Source organism: Emydura macquarii, unplaced genomic scaffold (assembly GCF_026122565.2).
Source record: "Emydura macquarii macquarii isolate MOO-44397 ecotype Brisbane River unplaced genomic scaffold, CSIRO-AGI_Emac_v2 contig_2636, whole genome shotgun sequence".
NCBI lineage: Eukaryota > Metazoa > Chordata > Testudines > Chelidae > Emydura > Emydura macquarii.
Window position 1 is genome coordinate 40,229,930 of NW_027132773.1, and position 21,955 is coordinate 40,251,884.

General features: G+C 39.0%; 1 protein-coding gene across 2 annotated transcripts in view; it reads right to left on the reverse strand.

Moving 5' to 3' along the window:
- Positions 1-4,404: 4,404 nt before the first annotated feature.
- Positions 4,405-21,955, reverse strand: part of MAGI2 (membrane associated guanylate kinase, WW and PDZ domain containing 2) — a 1,036,622-nt gene continuing 1,019,071 nt past the window's right edge. For both annotated transcript variants that reach the window (XM_067564540.1, XM_067564538.1), the window contains one exon: positions 4,405-7,277. In XM_067564540.1, the coding sequence (XP_067420641.1) occupies positions 6,478-7,277 (800 nt within the window). In that variant the 3' untranslated portion in view covers positions 4,405-6,477. The remainder of the gene's footprint in view (positions 7,278-21,955) is intronic.

Genomic DNA, 21,955 nt, shown 5'->3' on the forward strand with positions numbered 1-21,955 from the left:
TAGAAAGAAATGATAATAAACTATCAGGAGTTATGGCCACTCTAAACTCCTGAACCTGCAAGCCTTCCATGCACAGACCTCCCAATGAATCAATGGAACTTTAGTGCTTGGCGTACTTGCAGGATCAGGCCACAGGAACAATCCTTGATCTAAAGACCTGTGCTACTCTTTGACATCAGTCCAGTACTTGAAGTGCTATCCACCCCTCGGGAGTGGCAATTAATTGTCCAGATGGCCCACTGTATTTTCATCGTTATACAGAGTAGCGGGTAGTGCGGCAGAGAAGCTGGGTGGCCACAGAAGGCAAATATGGAATGGCAACATATTAGAGGGAGCTATGGCTTGACTACAGGATTGGAAAGCACAAATTTATGCATTCTGATCCTGACTCTATTACAGGCTTCCTCTGGCCCTTTGTAACTTTAACTCTCAGCCTCAGTTTCCTTATCTATAAAATGGGGAACACAATACCTGCCTAACTCAGCAGAGTCTTGTGGGAGTTAATTGTACTGAAGATTGAAAGTTCTAGGAGTGCAATGTGGTGTTATTGGTTGCATGAAGAACTATTATAACAGGTGCCATGTCCAACTGCTGTGTAACATGGAAAGGGCTAACTGTGAAAACAAAGAGGTCAAAGGACTCTGACTTGGCCTCAGCCTTCAGATAGTGTATGGCAGTGGCTCTCAACCTTTCCAGACAACTGTATCCCTTTCAGGAGTCTGATTTGTCTTGCGTACCCCAAATTTCATCTATCTTGAAAACTACTTGCTTACAAAATCAGACATAAAAATACAAGTGTCATGGCACATTATTATTGAAAAATTGCTTTCTTTCTCATTTTGTCTGTATAAAGTTTCAGTTTGTATTGACTTCCTAATGCTTTTTATGAGGCCTGTTGTAAAACTAGTCATATATCTAGATGAGTCGATGTACCTTCTGGAAGGCCTCTATATATGCCCAGGGGTACACATACCCCTGGTTGAGAACCACTGGACTATAGTACTTTATGCTTATTAAAACAAATGTAGGTGCAGTATTTTTGATACTACTCAGGGGAGTGGATCAAATTCCACTTTCCTGCACTGGTGTAAATCTGGACTAACACTACTAACTTCCACGAAGTCTTTGGTAATAGTCCATTTACTCTGGCTAAGTAGCACTACCTGTGTGGTGGTGATAGCTCTTTTTAAGTGCTATAGTCCTGCCTATGTTATGTATAGCAGAGAACAAAGGACCAAAAACTATTGGCTATTGATACAAAACTATCGTCATGCCAACTTCGCATCTTATGCATGACAATGGAAGAGCCATTAGGCTTACAAAACTGATATAAAGTCAGAACACCTCTAAGTAAAACATGAATAAACGAGCCAGACACAAGAGTGTTGATGATGGCCATTCCTATACAAAAACCTGGATTCTATAGCTGTGTTAATGAGAAAGGCAAGTAAGCCTTTAAGCTCAGCCCTGTGAAGACATGGCGGTTCCATTACTGAGAAGTTAAATAATGCTACAGGGGTGTGTGTGCTGATGGCAGTTTCTGATACAAAGTTCTTAACTTTCACAGTGGAATGGAGGAAATGAAACTAGACTGAATGGGGTTCGGGCTGGAGCTGAAAGAGAGGAACTCAGGGCAGTGGAGTAGATGGCACATTCAGTTGTTTTAGTGGTAAATGGAACAAAAGAAATGGGGCCATGGTTAGACCTATGTATTATGAACTGAGTAGTTGGTTTCAGGCCAGTTCCCAGTGGACAATTATTTACACTGCACAATCTTTTCTACAGTTGGCACTAGAGGACCACCTTGTTGACTGTCTCTGCAGCGAGGCCATGGACTAAATAGAAATGGTGACTGAGCTATATTCTCACCCCTACAGGTGACCCCTCCAGTTCACTGTTGAAATATATTGGATGGACATTGTGGGGAAACCTGTACTGCCTTTGCCCATACGTATTTGTCCTATAGAGAACAGAGAATGTTAGTCATCATGGTGATCAATTGAGCACCATTCACAAGTACTAAAGGCTGAAAAAGTTGAAAAAGACTGTGCAGCTGAGGAATTTTTCTGGGTTTTCTATAAAACTTGTTTGAATGTAAGCATCTCAGGACACTGTTTTGTTTCCTTATTTGTCCGCAAGACACCCACCCTGGAAGGCCCCATGCATGGACTGCCCAGTAAGAACCAAGGCCTAAACCTCCATTTTCCCTGTCAGATCTGTATTGGTGTGGAACCAGACAGAGAAATGTTGCATGACGGGTGAGCAGAAGCAACGGGGGATTGTTACCCTACCAAACCCAGCTGATCTATATGAAAGGTCTTCCTCGCTGCAGCTCTGTAATTCAGATCTTGAACACCACAAACACTTTGAGCACTATATAAACAATAGTAAAACCTGCTCCTAGATCAGTGCATGCAGTTCCCCTTAATAACACAATTAGCATTTTATTAAAACTTTCTCCTTCCATCCAAATATCTGCCATAGATCAAGTGACAGGACAAACAGAATATGCCTCATGCTGCTCAGCTCCTCACAGAAATTCTACAGCTGTTGGGTGAAAGTGCTAATTTTGCCGGAATCCTCCCCAAAAATATGTATTTTTCCTGGTCACATGTATCTATAAGGCTATAACAATAGGCTCTAATGTTACAAAGCTGTTTCTCAATGTATGTCCTATTATGGTACACAGATTTTCCACTTGCAGCATGTAACTATCCAATCTCCCATGTTACTAGGTTGGTATCGAACTATGGATAAGCAAAAACAGCACTCAGGGCAATATGCTTCTGAGTGATAATATGCAGGTGCAGGTGGTATTATAAGAGGAGTCTAAAAAAATCTGATGAATTTTAATTTCTCTGGAAGTAAAATGCATCACTTGCTGTGCATCATTACTAATAGGAAATGCAATGAATATGTAAAACACTCAGCCCTGTAAATTTAGAATCTGTTCCAAACTGCTGTGAAGTCAATGGCAGGACGCTCATTAATTTCAGTGGGATTTGAATCAGGCCCTTAGTCACCAATCTAGACATGGGAATGATAATTCCAATTATATCCAGAGTTCTAAAGACATTTCATATTTGTTTTTCAATGTATGGTAATAGTAAAAAACAACTACGTTATTAGTACAACTGGTGGAAAATTTTCCTGCTGAAAAATGAGGTTTCTTTGAAAATAATTTTTTCCCAGGAAAACGAATTTCAATGAAAAATTTTGATTTTTTTCCTACAGAAAATTTCAAAACAAAATGGTTTTGTTTAATTTTGACTTGCCATTTGAAACAAAACATATTTTTGTTTTTCTTCAACTCAAAATGCTGATTTTTTTTTAATTTTCAAAAAAAATGAAACAAATCGAATTTTCATTTTTGGTTTCTAGATTCCTCTTTCTTCACTAGACCTCTCCCCCACTCTTTTTGCCCCCTCTGGAACAAGGAGGGGGAAAAAAGAGTGGGGAGAGTGGGGAAAAAAACTACTTTTCTCTTTTTTTTTTGTTTTTCCAAGTAGACAAAGTTGGGAAACAGTTGCTAAAGAGTGACTTCCTCTGTCTTTTACCAATGGAAAAAAGGGGTCAAAAGGCAAAAAGGAAAGAGAGGGGAGTTCCCAACCATCTGAAATTTTCCAGTTTCCAAACATTAAAATGAAAGAACATTTTAAGACAAAAATGGAACAAAAATTTCCTTTTTTCCCCCAAAAATGTATTTGTAGGCATCAATTCAGTTTTCTCATCAGCTCTAGTTATTAGAGTCCATGGTTCTAAGGTGTCATGAGTTAGCACATTATATAACGATCCTGGCTGAGTCTTGCGCTCGCTGAACTTAGCGCGAGTTCTTCCATTAAGCTCAATGGGAGCAAGAGTAGGCCCCCATAACACACATTATCGTGTCCTAAATCTATTCAATACGACAAAATTATTCTGATGTTTCCTGATGTGTTCTCATAGATTGTTTCTATGAGGTACCTTGGTATTTAAATCATGTCCCACAAGCCACTCTAGTCAAACCTTTATAGTGCTAAGACTGTCAAATTCCAGTTTTCAAGTGCCAGTATACGTGAGATACGCACAAATGATGACTTCCTGTACAGTGGGTCTGACCATCTCTATTTTTTATATCTGATGCTAGGGGGTGGAGGGTGAAGCTCAGTTGTTGTTGTTTTTTGGCTCAAAAGAGAGCTTTCGCTGTTCATCCAAAATAAACGTTCTTTATGGTAGCTGTATAGGCTCCCTTTAATTTAATTCAGAAATTATATTCTTCCGCTGAATAAGAAATCAATATGGCACTACCTTTTGCATAGTGAAACTGTGTTGTTTTCACTCAAGTGCATGCAAACATTTATTTCTTGGTAGCCCATTTAAAAATCACTCAAAATTAATACATAGTATATACAGTTGAAAAAAAGATTTTTGGATATATATATTTTATTTGACAGTGGTTTAGATTATCATACAGTAAACAAGATTTCTGTAAAAGTTAATTTATCCATAGTGGTGCGTTTCATAAAAATAGTTGCTCACTTACAGCCTTTCTGTGACTATTAATACATGGAATTATATTTATAGAGATAGAGCTGTACAGGGTAAATTCACAGCTAACACTACACAGAAATATTATTTGGAATGGGGTTTAGATGATGTGCTGTCTTCACAGGTTATTGATTACAGCCGCATAAAGCAATTACTGCACAAGGAGTAGCTGTGAACTGTGAAAATTAGAGTTTATGCAAGCATAATCTCAACTGGTTTTCAGGTTTTATGATTTGTTTCTTTACCCATGGAAAATAAGATACCAGGACGTGCATCTACACTACTGAAGCAGTGTTCAAAATCCAATTCAATAAATTAATGGCAAATTATATTGGATTTCTAGTTCTGGGGGTAAAGTTTTTTTAATTAAATAAGAGTTTTGTCAACAGCTACATGGGTTTGTGCTTTTTTAAATATGATAAATGGAGTTTTTCTTTAAAAAAAAGATTTAAAAGCTGCAAAATCCTTTGTGAGACTTTTTAAATAATTTGATAGGAAGAAACATGCCTACACACTTCAAAGGGGAGAATGAGTCTAGTGCAATGTCTGAGAGATATAGTAATGTGCTGACCTGTTTGGACAAAGCTAATCTCAATGTGATGCTTGAGCAGAGCACATGAAGATCAGAGCTTGCTAGTGTACTGATGTCTATGTATTGCTGAAAATAGCCTCACATTTTTTTAAACAACCAGTGTATTATTATCCAGAGCTTTTTGGCAAAACAAGAAACCTGCTGGGGACAGAATGGTGATTCATGGAATGTGGAATTGTTCCCCAGGAAGGTAGACTTGAGACTTGAAATTCAAGACCGAGAAACAAGTAGAAGGGAAATAAAAGAAAGAGAAAATTCCTCTGATGAAAATAAATTGGACTAAGAGCTTTTATCCCAGAAACACGTCTCATGTGTGTCAGACTGTGCATTAAAAGCATCTGAACTGCCACAATGAGGAAATAAAACTTAGATGCCTTAATTAAAATCTGTAAAGTTGTATGAAATAGAGCACTGTTGATAAGCAAAGTTATTGTTTTCTGTGGGAGATAAAGGCCTTTTTTAAAGAAAACTGCAGCTTTTTTTTCTTTTAAGAATCATCCTGTCAATTATAAGGATCTTGTAACTGTAAGTCTCAGTTTTGAGCTTGACCAACTGAGGTTTCTGTGCTACCTTGTAATATTAGGGGAACCTGTGGTAAATCGCTTTTGAGAATATTTTCAAACTACAACTGCAGCCTAACTCCTTGCCAATGTACAGAAATATGATTTGTTCACAAAATGGCAGTAGAAATGCTATCACACCAACTCATCCACTAGATCTTCCAACTCATCCCATAGCATGAAGTGAACTATGCTGCTGGGGATCATGTGGACTATTCCAAATTGGTAACAGTGGAGACATGTCATGAGTGTATAGTTTCAAATGCTTCAAAGAAACCTTTCAACCCTCGTCTAGATATGTTGAGAACAATGTATTTACAACATCTTAGCTCAGTTAAAATATCCTTTCTCAGTTTCAGCTTGCTTCGTGTAGTTTTATTTAAGGCGATGTTCCAGTTTGTGATTGCTCTAACTTTTTCCAATTCCTTGATATAAAGTTTGAATTAAATCCAAGTCCTTCATGCAGTGGAATAAAAATACTAAAGCTACACTGCACTGTCTTTTTCTGATGTATTGTCTTTCATATTGTTTTGGTTTCTTCCATAGCTGCCAAAAGTCCCTAAAATGGAACTGGGGACTTTAGGATCAGTTTTAAATCTCCATGTTGACTATATGCTGCTTGAACGTATTAGTCATTGTGCACATTGTCATGGAATTACACATTAATGTTTCCATTCCTCAGTGTTTTGTTTATATGTATGATAGTTAACAATAAATTAAAATAAATCAATGTGAGAAAGAAGCTAAGAAGTATGTTCTGCATCACTGTGAAACAGTTAGAGGGCAACCATCACTTATTTATCTGCTCATGGCAGATGTGCCAGACTTCAGTACACTAGGTAGCTTATCTGAGCCAGGAATTTTCCATGGGCCTGGTGAGACAGTTGCCTTCCGAACTGTATTGTTGATGCTGCGCGTGTTAATGGAATGGAGATGTCCCTTCCTGGGGAACTCACAGGGTTTCCCATCAGGGTCCCTCTTGTGGTCTATTTCGCTTCCATGTGAGCTGCAGCTATTGCTACTGTACGTCTTTGTAGCACCAACTGAATCAAGCCTGACGTGTTCAGAAACTGCAGCTGATTTCTTCTCAGTGGTATTTGCAGATTTGTGATCTGCTTTCATACTGAGAGGTCCATCTCTCTTGCTTTCCGGCTTCTTGGATCTCCCAATATGTTTGTCATTGATTCCGGCACACACATGCTCTCTTGGTCCAGCCTCGATCATAGCACTCTGTCCCATTGCCTTACTTTTTGAGGTGGGCCTGCCACCATCAGTGGTTTTGTTTTTGCCTTCTGAATAACCTTTTCTAGAAGCCTCTTCATGCTTTGACCTGTCTACCTTTTTAGGACTTGCAGACCTTTCTCTTTGCTCTCCTAACCTTTTCTTTTTGTGGCCATTTGATGAAAGCTCCTTTGGTTTTCTTACATCATGTTCCCTCTTGATATCCCATCTTGGTTCTGGGTTTATCTGGTGAGAAGGGTCAGAGGGTGGGGCTAGATGTGATGAAGATAATGGTGAGATTATGTCATCGAGGGAAATAGCTATTTCCGGCAGACCTGGGGAGGTGGCAGAGAGAGAACTCCAGGAGTTTGGTTCGTCTGTTATAACAACAAAGAGAAGGGAGTTAAGGAATTATTCACATAACTTGGAACATTTATTTCAAACATCAATTACAATATACAAAACATATACTGGACCTAACCTTGCAGTCCTTAGTTAGGCAAAACTCCCATTGAAATCAAAGGGCGTGGGAGATAGAAATGAAATCAATAGCTTTGCCTGAGTAAGCACTGTAGAATTTGGCACATTGTAAGTACTGAAAATATCAAGCTCTTTGATATAGGTTTAACTTTTCTCTGCATATATTAAAAATATAACAACAAAGAAAGCCAGATGCATCATGCTCGTCTCCACTTCATGAATACTTCGATCCAGTCCTGCAAGCCCTTACTCTCATGAGTAGCTCCACTGACCTCTTTGGAACAACCCCCATGAATAGGACAGTGCAGGACATGGCCCTTGACATGTGATTTAGACGAGCTGAAAGCTGAGTTAATTAGACTTCAGCACCTACTTACTCTAATCCCAAACCAATGGCAAAACATAAAATATCTTATCTTGGTCTATCCAATGTTTCTTTCTCTTTGAGAGAGTGATCAGTATTGATTTTGATTCTTCTTTAGGCAAAAAGCCAGTCTGAGACTCATCATAGCTTCTTGGCAACCTGGCTCCCACCACTTTCACTGTGTGGCCAGAGACGTCGCTGAGCTTGGTTAATGCGTCCCCTAATTACCGCCATTTCAGTAAGATCAAAACTCTGTCAAAGATGAATGACGCCATGCAAATGAGGGAAACCCAATGAGAAGAAACAGTATGTTTCATTAAGGCTGTTATGTTCAAAAGTTATTTCCTGACCGAGGGTTGAGTCTGGGCTTGAGTCTGAAGGTCAGCACTTACAGGTCTGAAATGTTCCTAAAAATCTGCAACATTTATTTTTCCTAAGTAACATTGTGGCCAGTTTCAAATCACCCCAAGGATGTGCATTCACATGCAATGTGTCCTATGCTCCAGTCTGGGAGCTAAAGACTTACTCAATTGAGACTGTACATTTAACAGAAGCAGCCTACTTAATTCTTTGTTTTTGCAGATAAAAATAGAAGAGACAATACTGAGGTGGGTGACGTAGTGCCAGTGAGCAGCTTGGCCAGCTGAGGAGATATTTGTTTTCCCAGCTGGTGCCAGTCATGTGCTTTTGCATCAAGAGCATATCTGGGGGGAAATAGCATTTGAAAGGTTGAAAGTGCAAATTCTGCATAAGACAAATACACTTTGTGCTTTGATTCTAACTGGGCTGAGGGTCTCAAATGAATTTTATAACCCCTCACACTACAAAAGGCAGGCTCAGCTTTTCATGCCTATCAGCTCTCATGAGTTTGCCTATGAAAAGCCAGGGCTGCACAGTCACAATGTCCTCTTCCAGACATCTGTGGGCTCATCTGTTATTTAATGCTGCTTTAATACTCCCAACAGAGCCCTGCTTGTGAACAAGGTGTTCTGGATCGCCACTTGACTCTTTACAAAGAGCTGAAGCCTATTAGAGCCTGATATACTCAAATCACTAGCTAAATTTCACTTCTTAAGTCCAAATAATTTCTCTGAAATATTTTAGTACAAAAACTATGGCACAAAATGGTAAATCTCTGATTTTTTTCTCTTGGTTACATCATATATGTAGCTGAACCATTTTTTTCCTCAAGGAGTTAGTGGGAAAAAAACTTTTCAAGTAAAAACCCATGTGCCAAGTTCACATCAACATTAGAAAGCTCGGGGGGAATTGTCAAATTCTGCCCTCATTTAATATCCATGCAACACTGAAGTCAGCTGTGGGGACAGACTATGGCCCAGAATATAAAAAGGAAACAGAGAAACAACTTAACTATAATTACGTTTTTTTTCAACTGTAACACATACCCCCCATTTCATTAAAGGTGTTATTGAACTTCAGTTGAACACAACAGAACTTACTGTATTTTTCCTTTACACTGGGCAGCAATGTGATATTCTTTTTCACTAAACAGTCAAAGAGTGCATTGGGCTATTCTGAAATCCCTAGTATCATGTGAGACCCAGGATATGAGAGTAAACCACTACCTGGGGGAGCTCAGGTCCACAGCAGTAAAAATATGGTGGACCAGCAGCAATGAGATCTAGTGCCTTGATCAAGTTGCCACAGCACAAGAACGTGTCAGCCCCCTGCAAATCACGTGTCCCTTATGATGAGGACTGAGTAGTTCACTACCTGTCAAAAACAGGGTGGATGGACTAATCACTAGCCTCGTATGATACAGCGGAGAGGCTGCACGTCTGTCACCTGTTCCAAAACACCCAGAGGGAAAGGGACCAGAGGGATGAGTGGGCCTCAGAAAACAGAGGGGATCCGGCACAGGGTGGGGGTGATAATCTTCTTGGGGAACAGCCTCGAGACTTGCTCCCAGTTAGGAATTCTGGGAAGAAAGCCCCAAAACACCCTACGTCTCCCTATCTTTCCCCAAGATCCCTTACCCAAACATGTCAGACAGTTGTATGGTTTGAATGTAATTCCGTTTGAGTTTTGGGGGAAGCGTTGGTGTATAGTGTATGCATGGCTTTCTTATTACTCTGAGCCAGTTCATCTATCCTTAGTAGTTACCCAAATAAGACTTTGGCCAGGGATGCTGGCACTCACTCTCCTAACTCTTGCTAAAAATGCCATAGTATCTTTAATGCCCCCCAAATGGAAGGATCGCAATTTTCTCTCCTTTGCAGAGGCTGCAGTTGTAGCAGTACATTGCTCCCAGCTCTGTGCTTGGGCATTGGATCAAATACTGACTTAGCCGAGTGCTGCCTCCTGAAGCACCAACAATACTTCCTGTTGCACTCTGACGTCTCCCTTCCAAGCCCTGGCTTTGTTCAGCTGATGAGAGCTGCTGGTTTGCTGTATGGCGCACACAGATAACTACATTACATGCTGATATAACTTTTGCTTGCGAGACTCATATTTGTTAGGACTGACACCTTGACATTTCTCTCTTTAGCTCACATGGGCTTTTTGCAGCCAGATAAAGCTTTTTGTACAGTCAATAATCAAAATGGAAGCTTACACTGAAATGACACTCCTGTTTACTTTCTTTCTACATAATTGCATCATGGAAGACTAATGGAAATTTTATGCCTAGAGTGACAGATTTTATAACATGCCAATTTTGCGATAGGCTCTTCTATAGCTAAAAGTGAATACAGGCAAATTATATGACCAGTTACATTAGCTGGACATTAGGAAATACCAGTGATGTTTTACCTTCTATTTCCTGGGCCGAGAAATAATCAATGGACATTTTGCCTGTGTAAGAACTGCAGGATTGGGCCCTTTGCTTGAAATTTATTTAAATTGTTTTTTTTTCAGGATGGAACATGTGCATCCATTTTTTAAGTCATCCACTGTAAGTGGAATTTGAAATACCTTAAGAAAATTATTTCCCATATTGCTACATCACAAAAGAAGCCTATACACAGTTAAGGCCCCATTTATGTTTTGTGGATATGTCTTATGTTTGAGTAAGAACATAAACTTTTTGTATCTCTAAACAGCATCCATTTGAGACAGAACCTGACCCCAGTTCTTTTTCTTTTTAAATGAAATTATGCAGAAAAAAGCACCCTTCAGTCTCAGTAAAGGTTAATGTCAGCAAGCCATTGTTGTTGCAACATGGAACTGACTAACAAAGACAATATTGATGCAGTGGTATTGAAATCTATTTTATCCCCTAGTGTTAGAATGTTATGGGAAAATATCAACATTCTAGGATAGATCAAAGGGCAGTAATGTAAAGTAATTTGCTGCTCAAAAGAAAAATCTTTTAAGAGCTGTGTTCAAACATAATGGGTCGTTTGGGCTTGTTCAGCCATCACTAAGATGATTGCTGTTCTATAACAAATATAAACATGAAAAAAAAAAAGCAAAATTTTATGCTTTAGCGCTAACAAGTTAATGATTTTACTCTCTCCCTCTCTCTCTCTCTCTCTCCTCTTCTCCCATCTCCTTTCTGAGGTCATGGTTAGATTCTAGATGAATTTGTTAATGGGTCTGAAGCATTTAACTTGAAGACATTTCACAGACACAAACTAAGCCTGTGGTAGTAATCATAAATATAACATTCTTTACCACCTTTCACAAAAGGTTCTGAAAGCATTTTAAAGATATACTTTCATGCCCTTCTATACGCCACTGAAATGCAGCCACCTCTGCTGTGGAAGATGGCAACTGTTTAATAGTGCGTGAAATACTGCCCAACTGTTTATGAAAAAAACAAAAGACCACCATAGTCATCAGTTGAAACTTCATGGGGAATTTAGGGAGGCTGTATTACAATGTGACTATAATACTAAGGCTGTCATTCTTACTATGGCCAAAAAAGAAAAGAAAGTGTCTTGAGGTTATTGACACTATGACGAAATGATTTAAGAAGGAGCTTTCCAAAGGTAAAAGGACAGTCATTGTCCAACTCCCATTGAAGGTTAATGGGTGCCTCTCTCATCTGTGTTTTGAAAAATCTCCTGTGAACTAATAAAGTAGATGAACTGGTAATGTCAACAGCTCTTGTACTTGCATCCCAGTTGGTATCATTAGCAGGTGTGTTTTGGAGGAATGCCAGTTTTCACCACCTATTGTCATGTGAGCAGCGGTCTGGCATGTAAGAAATGAGCATGGCTAGCTGGACACATGGACTTATGTAGCCAGTTGTATTCATGTGGCTATAGGAGTAGAGCGGTGACTGAGTCCCAGCTCTTTAAAGGTATTCAGGTGCCTAACTTCCACTGAAATCAAAGAACAGTTAGGTCTGTGAGGAAACAGATAAGAGACTAAGGGTATGTCTACACTTCTGGGGCTGCATGGATCGGTGCAGCGAAATTGACTGGGCGGGCTGTGGAGACCTGCTCAATCGATACCGGACATGCTCTCTGGTCAACGCAATAAATCCAACCCCTCGCAAAGAGCAAGCTTGCATCAACCAAAGGGCATTGCCCATCGATGCAGCACAGTGAAGAAACTGTGGTATGGCAATCTAAGTAAATTGACAGGAAATACACAAGCTACATAAGCTTGCGTATCTCCTGTTGACTGCCAGGATCAGTGTAGACCAGGCCAGGCAGTCGTTTTGGGGAATATTGATTTGGGAGAAGAGGAAACTGGAAGGGAAACTGTTTCTGGCTAAAGATGTTTTGATGGCACTTTGGAAGTGAAGCCAAACTTATTATTTACTTTGCTGCTTTCGCCATCAGAACCTCTGTTCAGGACGATAAATACTTGTTAATGTAATGGACTGGCAATCCAGTATTGTGTGTGTGTATGCGCACACACATCCGTTTGTTCCTTTCCTAATTAAGGTCCATTTCATTTATAGAGCAATCAATATCACTTTCTTAACACCTCAAGTTTTCATTGGCAGTCACCCATCTACATCCTGATTAGCTATAACCTTCTTCAGTTTACGATCTCTGCCAGAATAGTAAGGCTACAGACATACTCTCAGAGCTACTTACTGGGGCTTAACTGTTTTAAATAATGGCTCAATGGCTTAGCAACAACCTGGGATTTTTAATCAGTTGAAGTTAACTTTAAAGTGCTAGTGTTAAGTCCTGTAATATTCAATAGTAGCATCAATAATAATAAAATCCTGCGTGATAAAATATAAAAACTGATTATTCACATTTTATTAAAGAAGTCAAAATCTAAATGCCTCTACTGTCTAAATTATTTGAATAATTAACAGTATTTGTAAGCGTTGGATATTTTCAGAAATAGGAACTAAACAGTTCACAAAATATCATAGCATCCCATTTTCACACCTCTGTGAAAAAGTGCTAGTGAATCAAAGAACTGGTTGATAAAAATCAGAATATGGTACATTATATTTTACTCTTTTATAACTGAAACTATATATATTGCCAGAAGGTGGCAAATGTTAGTTCTTACAGATGCAGCTAATAAAGAAAATGGGGAGGACTTATCCCTGGTGTGTATCTCACTACAAGTCAGTGGAATTACATTTGGTATGAATCTGGCCCTTTATGGTTATAGCTTGGAATGCCTGTGATGTTCTTGATTGCTTTGGGTTCCTGTAGCTTGTGTTTAATGTTCTTTAAGGGGAGATATTTCAAGCCACTTTATTTCTTTGTCCTGGAATTTCTATATCTACTGAACTTACAACATTTTTTAGTACTGAAGTAAATGATTCAAAATTTCTCCACTTTGAGTTTTTGATGGTTTGGGATGCCTTTGGTAGTTTTGTTAAATTGTCAAACCTATGTAAATATCATACTATATTCCATACACCCCCTTCACCTCCCCTTAGCCTTCCAAAGTGAGTATGTTTCAAAGGGGTTCAGCAAAGCTTCCCCTAAAATTACACTTTCTTAACAGAAGGGGGAAGGGGAAGGCAGTCTACTCTTAGAAAAATCCCAAACATCAATAATTCTGGAAATAGTGAAAGGATCCAGCCATTTCCCCCAATGCCATATAATTTGCTGTTGTTTGCAGTGTTGTTGTTGGCCCCAGGAGATGAGAGAGAGAGAGACAAGGTGGGTGAGGTAATATCTTTTATTGGACCAACTTCTGTTGGTGGAAGGAACAAGCTTTAGAGCTCCAGAGAGCTCTTTTTCTGGGCTGGAGAAGGTAATCAGAGTGTCTAAGCTAAATAAAAGATATGACAGATTAAGCATAAGCATGCTGTAGGAGATAGTTTAAAATGAAGTGGCTGATTAAGGGTTAGCAGGCAGTCATATGTTATAAATTGTTGTAATGCGCCATAAAACAAGTGTCTCTGTTCAGTCCATCGTTTTTAGTATCTGTAGAATTACGACTTTAAGTTCCCACTCCTCTTTTGAAGGTGTTGTGCAGGTTTCCTTTGCGGATGAGGCCTGAAAGATCAGCTATGGAGTGATCACTTTGTGAAAAGTGTTCACTCACAGGTGATAGGGTATTTTTGCCTTTCATCATTTTTCTCTGTGAGTTCATTTGAGAGTATAGTGATTGATTTCATCCACAATTGTTGTTGGGGCATGTAATGCACTGGATGAGGTACACCCCATGTTGTAATGGGCCTATGCAGCAGCATGCAATCATGTTAACTCCAACCATGGAGTTGTGCGGAATGTGGAGCATTGAAGCAGCAGTGGAGATATACCTGAAGGTTCAGGTGATACTTTGAATTGGTATGTCCGATTTGTGGGGACTTTTTATTTATTTTTTTACGCACCATTACCTCCCCTTCTTTATACTACCCACTCAGCTTTAACTCTGCCCTCTTGCTTCAGCCTGTAATGGAAATATGATGTTGGATGCATGTTTTTCCCATTGGTAGTAAAGATTTTGAGAGGAATGTAGTACCAGGCTACATTCAGTTTTGTCAGAATACAATAGGTCTTCTTATAGAGTGAGGTGCTGATAGATAGAAGAATGTTTTTATGAGCAGAAATGAAATAATTGCTCTGTTTGGTGTTATGAAGTGTGTTGCATCTGTCATGGTGCAACCTTGTCTAATTTTATACAGATCTTCTAACTATAGTGACTATCCTCAGTTGCCTTTTTGTTGTGATTAATGGTGTAGTGTATATTAGTGTTATAATATATTGTAAATAGATCCCATAAAGAGGTATAATATTTTTATATTCTCCTAGTAATTTGTTATTTTGACTTCTGCATATATTGTTGCATATTTTCAGGGGCAAAGTTAAGCCTGACAACAGTGTGGTCAAGTAGGGTGAGAGAAAGGATTATAGGACTATTGGGAAGTGGCTGGATCTCTTAATTTTTCATTTCCAGACTTATTCCAGTGTTTGGAATTTTTACTGCATGTAATTTTTTGGTGGGCGAAACACATTGTCTTAACTCTTTTTGAACACAGTGATATTTGGGTGTTTTAATAAGTGACAAAGATTTGAATTGGGTTTGGTGGATGAGTTCTGCATGAGGCTCCTTAAAGCAGGGCTCACGTCCGCATGTGTCAGCAAGTCCGTAAGAGGCGTGTGAGTGTGGAGTTATACCTGGGTGGGAAAAGGGGATTGATAAAGGAATTTATCTGCACTGAAAGCTTGGAGCACTTAGTTTGATATGTAGAGAAAAACACAGAGTCTCCCTCCAGATCTCATTTATGTGCATCCCAGTTCCTTTCATGCCCTATTGCCATTGCTCCTTTCAGACGCTTTATTATTATTGAATGGCCAGATGTTGCTTCCTTTTGGATTTACTTCATGCCACTTTTAATTTTGTCCTGTACTTAGATATACAATTGTATGTGCCTTAAAAGTCCTAAAATAGATCAGACAGGAAGTCTCCCAAGCATCCTTGCTGAGGATTCTCTTGCGTGCCCATAGGCAAAATTCGCATTGATTTCCTTATCCCTATATACTACCGGAGAGTTTTGCAAAATTAGGAATCAAACTTGAAAATCACTGATGTCTATTTTACACATAGAGAGTTGCTGGTCACTCTTGGAAGAGACCAGCTTTGAAAGAAATAAAGAGGAAAGTTCTGTCGACATCCAAAAAAGGATATTGTCTGTTTTCTGGATTCCAAAGGACTGTACAATGAAAGAGAGAGGGGACCACTCTCCTAGGCCCTGGTCTGGTAAAGGCAATGAGTTAACCTTGGCAGGTTACGAGCTATTTCAGTGATAATACTTTATTCACTTTAATAAGGAGAGCATTTTTTTTTAATGTGGCTAATGGATGAAGAGCTATTGGAAACCAGAGCAGATCTCATTCAGAGTTGACGCAAAACAGAGTGCTTTTACAAGTGACTGTATAATTTAAAATGATAATGGCTTTTTAAATTAATTTTTATTAATAGCATTAAGCCACATTGTCATAAAAGGTATTCATAAATATATTAATAAAATGTGCAGCATTAATGAAAAAACATTCTATATACACTGAATAATTTAAGAGGTCGATATTACACCCCTTAATTATATTTAAATATTAAAAATATTAATTATCGCAGCTAAAATAGGAAATCTCACATTTGACTGGTCAATAAATAGCTGTCATTCTTAGAACTATGTGGATAATATTTGGGTTGTGGTTTGCTAAATAAGAGTACCCTCAACTTATAGTGTCGGGAGTGTATGAAGTGCTGAATAAATGAACTCCCATAGGAAGCTGATCCTGCAAGGTGCTGATCACCCTTAATTCCCATTTAAGGACTCAGTTCAGCAAAGTATTTAAGCAGGTGCTTAAGCCCATCCCTACTGAACAAAGCACTTAAATCTATATCTAAGTGCTTTTCTGAGTAGGGTAGACTGCTGAATCAGGGTCTAAGAGAACACCTTTCAAGAACTAGGACACTAGGAATTGAAGATGCACAGCAGCACCTGTGATCATGTTTATTAATTATTATGGCTATCGGCTAATCAGGGTGTCAGATTTTCTAATTCTTCTTTATAATGTAGGATGGAGTCTTCTGCAAAAACCAGTATAATGAGACAGAGGTCAGTGAATGGGTGAGCTTAACATTTTCATATGCAGTACAATCCAAATATTGATGGAAAGCCCAGACACTTAGAAAGCTGGGTAATGTACACAATTCCACTTGCAAAACTGTTCCTGTATATAAAATGTTCTGTAGTCATCCTGGTTCAAGAAATACGTTTCAATCATTTCTTCAAAACTACTAGATATCACTGACAAAGTGTCAGTGATCTCCTGTTGCTGAGTTTTAAAAAATATAGTTACACTTGTTTGAAAGATTTTCAAGCTAAGAATCACATTTTATAAGGAATTTGGATCCAGGACAGATGTCAAGACCTCACCTATCCACCAATCACTGTTGGGTCAGGAATCAGTAGTTGAGAAAAAGATCACAAATAGAAATGGGAGAGTGTCAAAAGTGGGGAGACAGCATCACTTGGGATTCTTAATAAAAGTCCTGCTTTCCCGTCCCAGTTGACTGGTCTTACCCTTCCTACATGGCTCTGCAAAGCTCTTGGAAGCTGTCAGTTTCTAGGCACTAATCACTATTTTACCAAGGGTTTTCATTATTTCTGAAAATTCATTATTATGTTTAATAGCGCTCAGAAACTGCCGCTCTATATCTGTTCTTTACTGAATGTGTGCCTCTGTGTTTGCACATTGGTTGCTTGCAGTAGTACATATGTCACTAAGATAGGTGGTGGTGGTTTATTTCCTCGTGTATATTCCTGAGCAGGCTGAAAAAAACAAGTGTTTTTATACTATTATGAAATGAGAATGTGGGGCGGACAAGTGGATCCAAGACACAACACCCCACCTAGTGTGAACACTCTTTAGCTGTATCAGAGAAGCAGTAAGTTGTCTCCTTGGGCACCTATATGGCATAGTAGTGCACATCATTGGGTTGTGAATTCTAATGCACACCAATGTTTTGTGCACTAACTGGCCCATGTAGACCCCGCTGGCGAGCACTACAAGTTCATAGTGAACATTAATATAGTCCTGTTTCAAACAATACTATGTTAATGCACACTACCACACTGTGTAGACAAGCCCACTGTCCTTTTTAGGGGTGTAGCCTCCATTTTTTTGCACAAAGATGTAATGTGCCCAATTTGTAAGAGCTGAAAGAAGTCTGTTCTATAGAGGTGGTGGATGCTCAGCACTTTCTGAGAGTCAAGTCCCTTTAAGGTGACTCAAGTTGGGCACCCTAACTCACTAGTCACTTTTGAAAATTCAGACCAGTGGGTCCAACTCTTTCAGGTACTACATGTAAGTGCCTCCTGGAAAACCCACATCCAGCCAAAGAAGCATGGGTGGAAGTTAGATGCCCCTAAAGTTGGCCAATTCAATAGCCTATAGAGCGGATCCTCCAACACAGGAGTTGTACTGGGGTTTGCTGGGGAGGAGGAGTCATGGTCTGCATGTTTACATGCTTCTGGATCAGCAATGGCCTTTAAACATGGCTATCTATATATAAAGGGCCCCACTACACATGGTCCTATCAAGAATAACTTCACAGAGGTGATCAGGAGTGAGCTGTGAGTGTGTGTGTGTTGTGAGGGAGAGGGTTAGAGGAGGAAAAGCATAGTTGCCCAGAATATGGGGATCATTAAGTTGTACATAAAGAAAAATCTTGCTTGTCCATGCTATTGTCTGGGAGACCCACTGTGAATTACTTACTAATTTGCCAAATTCAATAAATGACTAATGACAAGTTATAAAGGCACTCCAGCAGGTAAGGGGTTAATGATTTCCTGCCAGTCACATGGCTGATTTGGGTGATTATAAAAGGAAAGGGGAAGTTAGCGCAAAAGAGGTTATCATAGGGGAAGGATGTGAACTCTCTCCTCCCAGCTGACTAGGCCTTAGGTGGTTATTACCCAGTAATCAGAGTTGAGTTGTTCTGGCTTTGAGTTTGTGTTTTGGAAATACAGCAAGCAAATACAATGCGACAAGTGATAGGAAGAGATCTTTAGTTGAAACGTTATTTTTCCTTACAGGGCAAGTGAGTCTGGATGCCAGTTTATGTGACAAAGCCATGGATAAAAGCTCAAGGGTAAGGCTTGTCATGTATTTTATTCACTTTAATTTAGCTGTGATCATCTACACTTTGTACGGTATTAGCAAATCTACTGTAGTATATTATGTAAAAATAATTAAGGCTTAGTGATAAGAGCACTCGCTCTACAGCACTCTTATTAAATCTTTGCTCAGATGTGGAGACGGACTGCCAATTTTGATATGAATTATAATGTGTGTGGATTAATGAGGTTCTACTTTCATAATAATAATACATAGTCATTAACTAGAATTTTTCCTGTTTAAACTGTTTTTCGAGCATTAATCAATCTTCACAACACAACCATGAGGAATGTAAGTAAATATTATTATCCCCATTTTACAGATGGGTGAGGTGGGTTACAGTGTTTAAGTGACTTGGTCAAGCTCAGAGAGGTAGTCTTCAGAGCTGCTCTTATGACTTTAGAATTTGTCTTCCAGGGATTGTACATTCAAAAAATAACAGCTCTATAGTAGTTCACTGGAAGATCAGATATACCGCCACAAAACCCATGAAAATTTTCCCCTCTCTGTCTTGCCAAATCCCATTTTGTACTTCCAGTTCTGTAGCAAAAGATACAAAATACCAATATAAAAAGGGAAATAAATCTTTTAAAATTTAAAATTTGCTGTTATTACATTTTTCCAACTGAACAAAGTTCTCCTCTCTCACAAATTGCTACATATTTGTTTGTAAAACACATTTTAATGCTGAATTTTGTCCTTGAATAGTTTTTACCCATAGGTCTAAAAACTGATAGAACCTTTGGGAGCTCATATTCAAATTGCCTGATGGATTTAGGCCAATTTTATTAACCAGTATTTTGCTTCATTTAGTTAGTCCCTTTTTTGTCCCCCATACCACACATTCCTGAAATTAAATTGGGATTGCTAGAAATAAGAGGATGGCTATTGGGAATGCGGCATGAATATGAATGAATGTTTTCAACTTAGTCAAGGTGATCACATAAGGAAAGGGCACTTTTTCAAAATGAATCTATCAATTTTTGCTTCTCACATCTGTTGTCTGATATATGGGGTAGTTCAAGTTCCCAATATCATTCAACAATGAGCTCTAGAGATGTATAAAACAGGCATTATAAAAGAATGAACTGATTCTGATTAGTACTCTGAACAGGTATGGGTATCTGATGATAACTATATGGGTCAAGACTCCTTAGCCAATCACTATGCAAATGTAACAATTTTTAAAGCACTGATACATGGAAAGAACTGGACATCTGCAGTCCTCAGATGGTTGAAGACACCTGTGGTGTTTAGCTTTGTGCTCACGATCAGTACCAGGCAGGTAAGCATCCGATATAGCTTCCTTTTTTTGTCATGTATTATATAATGGATTAAAAAAAAGTCACTGTTCAACTTTGTCACACTGAGGATCGGAAGTGCCCCAACATATAGATGTAGGGAAGGATATAACTTGACTTTGATGTGCTTTCCATATCAAATTCAAGATCATGGGCACCCCCTTCAAGGCCCGTTACTATTCAATCTTGCTGATGTCTCTGATCTTGTCTCCTGCCATTCTTTTTTTTGCTTCTTTACTCCGTCCTTGCCTCCCCTACTGTTTACTCCCTTTACCTCCCTCTCCCATGCCTCCTTCTGTGCTGCCCTGCTTTCCTAGAACAGCAACTACTCTCTCATTGCAAGTCCTTCTTAAAACTCACCACCTATGCCAAAGCTGTCAGGCTTCCACATGTATTACCTAGGTCTATACAGTGTCCAGCAGATCCTGACTGGGACCTTTGGGTGCTACTGCAGAACAAATTATAATGAATTCAAAATGACACTCGGGAGTGCAAAGTGAAACCGAAGCAGTTCCTGCAAACTGAAGCAGTTCCTGCAAACCAACCCAAATGAGATTCACACAGCTCTTCAGAAAAGGCCCTGAGAACTAACCCTTTATTGGCTCCACTGTGGTTTCCCTCTTCCTGCATATTCCTTCAGGTTTTGGCTCCCGCTACCCTATCTCCCTCTTCAAAAAGGCATGAAATACCATGTTCTAACTCTGAATCTCCATGTTCCTTCTCTAAATAACGAGATTACTTTTCATTAGCTTTCATTCATTTTGTGAGTTTATCTTCAGTTTAGAAGACTATTTAGAGCTGTTAGCAGTGTGATTTATGAGATCCACATGAGTGAATACCTGCCTGAAATTGTTCTCTGGGATGTGACACTGCATAGTGGCTCAGTATTGCTTATTTGGTTATCCAAATAAACAGTGATTTTTAAATGGGATGGGTGGATTTTAAGAAATACCCTAAGTGAAACATTAATTACATTAAAATAAATGGTAATACAACAATATTTTCTTAGTTAATTTCCACAGCAAATTTTCTGCTTCTAAGAGGGTCAGCTGATATCACATCCTGTCACTTTTGAAGGAACTGAGTAAATGAAGGAGTAGGCAATGGAACCTTTCACCTTTCTGTCCCTTATCTGAATATAGGGCAAGTCAGAAGTGAGCATGGTTCACTTCACTTCACTTCAGAGCATGGTTTTGCATCCCTGCCCATCCTGGCTAATAGCCATTGATGGCTCTGTCCTCCATGAACTTATCTAGTTCTTTTATGAACGCTGTTTTAGTCTTGGCCTTCACAACATCCTCTGGCAAGGAATTCCACAGGTTGACTGTGTGAAGAAAAACTTCCTTTTGTTCATTTTAAACCTGCTGCCTGTTAATGTCATTTAGTGACCTTTAGTTCTTGTGTTATGAGGAGGAGTAAATAACACTTTTTTATTTACTTTCTCCACACCACTCATGATTTTATCGACCTCTATCATATCCCTTCTTAGTTGTCTCTTTTCCAAGCTGAAAAGTCCCAGTCCCCTCATTTGGAAGCTGTTCCATATTCCTTTTGTTGCCCTTTTCTGTACCTTTTCCAATTCCAATATATCTTTTTTGAGATAGGGTGACCAGATCTTCACACAGTATTCAAGATGTGGGTGTACCATTGATTTATATAGAGGAAATATGATATTTTCTCTTTTATTATTTATCCCTTTCCTAATGATTCCCAACATTCTATTTGCTTTTTTGACTGCCACTACACATTGAATGGTTATTTTCAAAGAACTATCCACAGTGACTCCAAGATCTCTTTCTTGAGCGGTAACAGCTAATTTAGACCCCATCATTTTATATGCATAGTTGGGATTATAGTTTCCAAAGTACATTATCTTGCATTTA